The 7,650-nt window shown below is 45.3% G+C and overlaps 1 protein-coding gene across 1 annotated transcript in view; it reads right to left on the bottom strand.

Moving 5' to 3' along the window:
* Positions 1-432: 432 nt before the first annotated feature.
* Positions 433-7,650, bottom strand: part of LOC117465840 (uncharacterized) — a 14,228-nt gene continuing 7,010 nt past the window's right edge. The window contains exons 3-4 of the mRNA XM_071206973.1: positions 7,493-7,628; positions 433-2,355 (exon numbers count right to left, since the gene is read on the bottom strand). Of these exons, the coding sequence (XP_071063074.1) occupies positions 2,156-2,355; positions 7,493-7,628 (336 nt within the window). The 3' untranslated portion in view covers positions 433-2,155. The remainder of the gene's footprint in view (positions 2,356-7,492; positions 7,629-7,650) is intronic.

Below are 7,650 nucleotides of genomic sequence, written 5' to 3'. Positions count from 1 at the left end.
AAGGCTTTCGAAGGAACTTTTACGGTCATTTCATATTGATTTTATAGCAAGACAGCGTGTCTTTCCATGGTATAAGTTTGCATTTATATTGTGAATAAAAACTACAAACATAAGAGCTATACATTTACTTTCACCATAATAGTAGAAATGGTTACAAAAGATCTGTCAGTGAAATTCTGGCAAACACAGCTGCCCGTTCTTTAGGGGTTAAGGTTACTTTAAAATGTTGAGAACATAGTCATCAAGGTCATCTTGTTTTATGATTGTGACAACACAAAGTCAATTGTTAAAATAAGTTATATAATAAGTAATTTAGTGTCCTTTGAAGTGACGGCCTTATCTTATGTGTGAAATAAGGTGAATACGTCTATCAGGATGTTAGGAAGTGACTTTGAACTCAGGGTCGACACAATCAAGTGAACAACTCGGCAGTATTATATAACAACAGTTTAATGCAGAAGAAGGACCTCTCCCCAAATCAAAACAGATCAGTTCCCGTTCCTCACACAGCTGAGTGGATTTGATATGTCTCCACCGTGGGAATGAACGTGAAGTGAACACACAGGACGGACATTACAGAGCAGCCTGTAATTATTCATGATCTAATCACCACCATGCTGTCGACGCAGTTCAAAATCTACACTCAGAAAACCACAGGAAAGCTTTTAAAGGCATCGGCGACCGATGCCCCGAGATTTGTCATCACAAAAGACACCATTTAAATTCTTCACAAAAATCCCCATTTATATACTTTTCCCCAAAACACATCGACACGGCATTCATGTTTCTCTCTAACGTTCAGAATTCATACACGGATTATACGGTACTGGATTATCTGCGATGCAGGGAAACGAAAAGGACAGAAGGCAAAGCAACAAGCTTTCCAAAAGCAACACGAGCGCAAAGTCCACTGCCAGCCTGTGGAAGAAGGGACGTTACAGGGCCGTCGCTAAAAGACAGCTTTTGGTTCAAATAGAAAACAAATAGAAACAAATAGAAATGGATAGAAATGAATAACTGAGATGTGTCGTATTTTCAACCTTAGGCTCCAGAAGTGTTTTAAACAAAACAGCTCCGAGTATTTCCACTTGATATTTCTCTCAAATCAAGCCTTCAGCTCAGCAACGGATGGGATTCTTTCACAGCCACAGGAATATGTTTTCTTGTGTCGAGGGAAAGCAACCTTTTGTCCGAGCCCCAACGATCTGGAAAGACGAAATACACGTTTGCACAGAATCTCCCATTCGAAGCAGCCGAGGTGATCGGGGGGGAAAGCTCATAGATGTTCACTTGTTCCGCTTTTCCTCGCTGGCTTCCCCTCACAGACGTAACGGGCACTACGTCCCAGAATAATCACCATGATGTATTGAACAACCACTTATGCTAATGAGGTCATTATTTAAGACAATTAGTGCATTCGCTATCAAGCAGTTCCTCGATGAGTTGTTTCAAGATAAAACTGTTCAAATTATTTCATATTCACAGCGAGGTGAAGTCTTATTCGGCGCTATGAGTTGTTTATAATAAAGGGGTTTCTTCTTTTAGTTTTCAGAACAAATGTCTGCAGCTTCCCAAAAAGACAAAGCGATGTCCGACAGATTATGCATCACAGGAACTACAACTAGTTTCCTCAAACACAGGTTTAGATTTAGGCGTGTCTGAAGCGCGACCCGGACACACGAGCACGCGGTTTGGTCGGCTGGCGCTTCCGTCGAAGCTACAAAAGTTGAACTTTTTTTGAATTTTCGAAAGCGAGCACTGCAGGCAAAGCGACGCGACGGAACCACAGCGGGTCACAAGAGGTCCTTGTCCTCGCTGGGAGGCACGCAGGCTTCTCATGTCCCCCGTTCTCTCGTCAGACAAGTAGAAAAAGAACCCAGCTCACACACACACACACACACACACACACACACACACACACACACACACACACACACACACACACACACACACACACACACACACACACACACACACACACACACACACACACACACACACACACACACACACACACACACACACACACACACACACACACACACACGCACACACACACGCTCCCAGGTGACGAGCGGCAGGCTGGCAGATGGTCGAATGGAGGAAGGCAGTGCGTGGAAAAGGCAAACTGGCGTAGAGGAGGGTTTCGGGGGGTTTAATTGGGGCGGCGCTCGGACTCGTTGTGGACAGGGACGTCCGGCTGACTGACAGCAGGGGGGCACAGTGTGTAAGGGGGCGGGGCTTCATTTATGCTAATGGTGTCTCCCTCGGAGATGACGACAGTGTGATGGGGGGGAGCGTCCGCCTCGTCGTGGTGAGCACACTCGCTGTAGGGAGGGGGCTTCAGGTCGTCCTCTGGAAGGGAAGAAGAAGGAAACGGGTCAAGGAGATGATCTGCGGTCTGAAAGTCTCTTAGGTCAAAAACACATCACGTTATTAAAAAGGTTACAGTCTCTCCTACAATCTAGTTGTTCAGAGATAACACTTCTACGGCTGCATCAAAACCATCACTCCGAACTTTTCCCTTAGCTGCTTCACCAAGTGGAAAGTGTGTGCGACACAAGTGCAAATGTTACACAGGTGAGAGACCGGAGCTTTACCCGGGGAAACGTTAAGAGGAACGGAGACAGGCATGTAGAGGAAACTGACCGAGAGCTGTGGACTCCTCGGTCGCGCTCAGAAATGAATTCAAGTTTGAAGTGTTTCTCCTCCTTCAAAGTTATTATCTAACACCGACCACGTGAGCAGCTCAGGCTGCGAGTCGGCTGTGTCTCCCTAAGACAGGGGTGTCAAACTCAATTTCATCACGGGCCAAATCAGCATTATGGTTGCACTCAAAGGGCCGGTTGTAACTTTAAGACTATATAAAAATACATATATAAATATTTAATATATAAAATAATGTATTATTACATTATTGCCTCTGCATTGGATTATTATCTGATAGGGTAATAACTTCATAATTAACTACGTCTGAAAGAAGAAGTCTAGGGCAAATAATTGCAAGTCTCTTCAGTGAGAATGTTCCAATGATTTAAAAAGAATTGACATTTTGAAATAAAAAGTAACTTTAAAAAAAAAAATCTAATTCTGAGAAAAAAGGCATATTTGAGATGCATTGTGGGACATGTAGTTCATGGGCAACATGCTTCTGTAAAGTAGCATGTAACCGTCTAATAAACATATTGTATTTTTTGCAAGCTCTTGTGGGGCCACATGAAATGAAGTCGCGGGCCGCATTTGGCCCCCGGGCCTTGAGTTTGACACGCCTGCCCTAAGAGATTCAAACTCTCCTACTTCTTTGAGGCAAGGACAGCCGGTGAAAAGGATCTGTTGACAGGATAGCGACGTTGTACGAGCCGCATTTAAGTTAATTTTGTTTTTGATTTATTTGGAACCTTTATTAATGCATGTTTCTGTTTCAGTGAGAGGTGTGCTTTGCTCAGGTGAAGGGGGCGGGGCTTTAAGGTGGAGGCGCGGGAAGTAACTCAACACTTCCAGTTTCAAAATAAAACCCTTGATGTTGGCTTTTATTCTGAAATATGTGTTGTGGAAAATGCCACCGCTTGCACAGGTCGTGAAATGAATGCAGCTCTTAATTGTGGAAAAGTATTATTATTATTATTTACAAAAGCACCGTTTATCAATCTCACATTTCTCTTTAGACAATCGAGTACCATATTTTGAAAGATATGTTATTATTATACATGCAAGCAGTAACAAAGGTCAACTACGTATACAGGACAGGAAGCCCGGAGTCACGTGGTGGATCTGATCGGAGGAAGGTCATCAGAGGGGGCATGAGATACAATTAGGCTGAGAGCCACTACTCCATCACCGCATCCTGCCGTCAGACACAACGAGGCCGTCAGATCAAATTAGAGGCAATTTGCAGAAGAGGAGATACAACAGCTGATCTGTCTCACGGCGGCCATCTTTCATAACGCCACAGCATGTGGGAAGAGCATGGAGTGAAGAAGCTGAACACCTCGAAGCGTGCCTGAACACCTCGAAGCGTGCCTGAACACCTCGAAGCGCGCCTGAACACCTCGAAGCGTGCCTGAACGCCTCGAAGCGTGCCTGAACACCTCGAAGCGCGCCTGAACGCCTCGAAGCGCGCCTGAACGCCTCGAAGCGTGCCTGAACACCTCGAAGCGTGCCTGAACGCCTCGAAGCGCGCCTGAACGCCTCGAAGCGCGCCTGAACGCCTCGAAGCGCGCCTGAACGCCTCGAAGCGCGCTTGAACACCTCGAAGCGTGCCTGAACACCTCGAAGCGCGCTTGAACACCTCGAAGCGCGCCTGAACACCTCGAAGCGTGCCTGAACACCTCGAAGCGTGCCTGAACACCTCGAAGCGTGCCTGAACACCTCGAAGCGTGCCTGAACACCTCGAAGCGTGCCTGAACACCTCGAAGCGTGCCTGAACACCTCGAAGCGTGTCTGAACACCTCGAAGCGTGCCTGAACACCTCGAAGCGCGCCTGAACACCTCGAAGCGCGCCTGAACGCCTCGAAGTGTGTCTGAACACCTCGAAGCGTGCCTGAACACCTCGAAGCGTGCCTGAACACCTCGAAGCCGTTTGACTCATTGTGACCAAGTTACTGACACACTGTGTACTTTTAAAGCAAACAAAGCTCTTTGTGTGTGTCTGTGTATCTTTGTGCCTGTGTGTATCTGTGTGTGTGTATTTGTGTGTCTGTGTATCTTTGTGTGTGTCTGTGTATCTTTGTGCGTGTGTGTCTGTGTGTGTGTGCGTATGTGTGTATCTGTGTGTGTCTGTGTGTGTGTATTTGTGTGTCTGTGTATCTTTGTGTGTGTCTGTGTGTGTCTTTGTGTTTATTTAAGTGCTCGACTCTTGAATAACTCTGGAGACTCCAGGTTCTGATGCAGCATTATATTAGAATAGTGGTTTACGGGGTGGCGGCTTGAGTTGAGACGGATTCCGTAGAACATGTAAGATTACTTTGAGGTGTAAACCAGCATTTCTCCTTCTGTGTGGTTTCAGTGAAGCCACAGAGTTTCTGTTCCAATAGAGATTGCATGTTGAAACAAATGCTCAGCTATCTTCTCCTTTTCAGAAACACACATCGACACTGCTGGCCTCTCAGCGACCTCTGCTTACAGCGAGTGGAAGTATGTAAACACACCGACGCGGGGACATTCAGAAATAAAACAAGGAGGACTTTCCCGTTATCGCTGTGGCTTACAGGAAATCAACAATGAAGACGTATGAGGGGCAGAAATAAGAATGAAGCTTGACTTTTGATCTACATGCAGGCAGACGTGTGTGTGTGTGTGTGTGTGTGTGTGTGTGTGTGTGTGTGTGTGTGTGTGTGTGTGTGTGTGTGTGTGTGTGTGTGTGTGTGTGTGTGAGGGATGGGAATTTGAAAGCAACAAAAAAACATTTAAAATAATGAATACATTTTCGTTTGTTGTGTCGGACTCTCCGTTAGAGTTCAGGGGTTAAGTTGAGATTTGGGGGGGGGGGGGGCTCTCTGTGGAGGAACGAGGGTATATATACAATTATTAATATACACACAAAAAGGTTTAAATATATCCAACTAGGGGTGGGCGATATTGAAAAATATGTTATCACGATATTTTCAGGCAGTATCACGATAGACGATATATATCACGATATTTTTTCATGTCGGTTATTATGGTTATTTTTCAAGTTACTTAACAGTACAAGCACCGACAAGGTGACAGAAACTAAAGCAAAAAGGAGTAACAGACCAAAATAGCATTTCAAGCTGGTTTTATTTCAGAAATGAAAGCCTGAATGAACAAGTGAGCAGTGAACATCAATAAACATGAAAAGGAGGGTAAAACATAACTAAGTAAAACATAAAACATCAATGAGGAAAAGTCAGTGCCAAACAATTAAAATGTAAACTTTAGAGTAGACTTGAAGTGTAATAAAAGACTTTAGCATAACTGAAGGGAAAAACATAAAACGCCACCGCGTCAGTTATGTCTTTCCACCGTTTGCTAGTCTTTTCATCAGGAGCCCCTTTATGAAATGCCTGCCCTATGGTTGCTCGCTGCAAAGAAAGGGGGCGGGGACTTTGGGAGCGTGTCAAACAACTCGGACTGAACGAAAGCAGAGGTGCGCTGACATTGTGAAATCGATCGGGCTTGACATATGGTAAAATTAAAATCAGTAGGTGAGGCTGGGGGAGCGGGAGGGGAAGAGGCTCTCCGTCCGCTGTCATAGCCCCCTGCGCCGCGCACGGAGAGCCTCTTCCCCTCCGCCATTTTTTTTTTTTTTTTTTTTTTTTAAAATCACGATAGGACGATATCTCTGAAAAAGCATATCGTGGAGACCTAATATCGTCACGACGATATATATCGTCATATCGCCCACCCCTATATCCAACCTTAAAATTGCTATTTTGAATCAGCATTGCTCGGCACACTTGCGAAATATCAAAGTGTGTGGAAATCAACAAACAACCCCGGCACAATTTAACCCCTGGTAACGTTACACATTTAAAAAGGCACCGTCGTATACATTTAATTAATTAATTTTATAATATGTAATCAACGTAGGCACCCCTCCCATTACAAAAATTAAAATTACAATACAAATATTCTAATGCTGTCAAAATTATCGCGTTAACGGCAGTAATTAATTTTTTGAATTAATTTAACGCATTTATCGCATGTGCAGAATGGCCCGCCCCATACGTGCCACCAGCGGCAGCGCCAGGGTATGGCTGGGGTAGGCTACACCCATACCAAGAAATGGCTTAGCCCCACCATGAGACACGATGTTAAAGTAAGCAAAATAAAGTCTGCCAACTCGCTCGGAGTAACTTGCACAGACAGCAGTTAGTCAGATTGATTTCCGTCGCCACTTGTCTGGAAATACCGAAGACCAGAAACGGTTTTGAAAACTGTTGTCACATAGTGATCGTCTTCTCAATAGAACATCTTTGATAATGTTTTCTGACCAATCAGAATCAAGATAACGGCGTGGTGTTGTTGCAGGAAGTCCCGACGGAGAATACTCTTGCTGTAGTACAGGGGTGCACATAACTAACTGGTACGCAGGTTATGTGCGTCATCTGAAATGTGTACCGTCACTTGTGTCACAAAGCGCATTTGCGTACCGACGTACTTGTGAAGCTTTTCCAGAATGCGGTTCGATCCCCGGACGACAGAGTCGGTCTCCGTGTGCACAGACAGGGCTGCTGTTAACGTCGGTCTGTACAACGGAACTGAGCCAAAACTACGCCAACCGGCTGCGTAGGTGTGTGGGCTGTCTTTCATCTTGACATGCAGAAACATGTTATAATAAACATAGATACTGTGTTAAATGGATATATCCGCCTGCTTTCATTTATCTTTCCATTCCCAACAATATACATAAATAAATGGCATATTTTGGACATAGTTCGAATGGTGATGAATCATGATCCCGTGTGTGTGTGTGTGTGTGTGTGTGTGTGTGTGTGTGTGTGTGTGTGTGTGTGTGTGTGTGTGTTACCTCCAGAGACGGCCTCATATGGAGGGGGCATGTCGAGCTGAGAGAAGGAAGCATCTGGAGGCAGGGCGGCGGCGGAGGGCTCCTCTGTGGACAGATCATCCTGAGCTCCATACCAACTGGGCCACACAGAGGTCTGCTGCGGGGGGGGGGGGGGGGGG

Source organism: Pseudochaenichthys georgianus, chromosome 20 (assembly GCF_902827115.2).
Source record: "Pseudochaenichthys georgianus chromosome 20, fPseGeo1.2, whole genome shotgun sequence".
Lineage (NCBI taxonomy): Eukaryota > Metazoa > Chordata > Actinopteri > Perciformes > Channichthyidae > Pseudochaenichthys > Pseudochaenichthys georgianus.
This window is presented reverse-complemented; position numbering and strand designations above follow the sequence as displayed.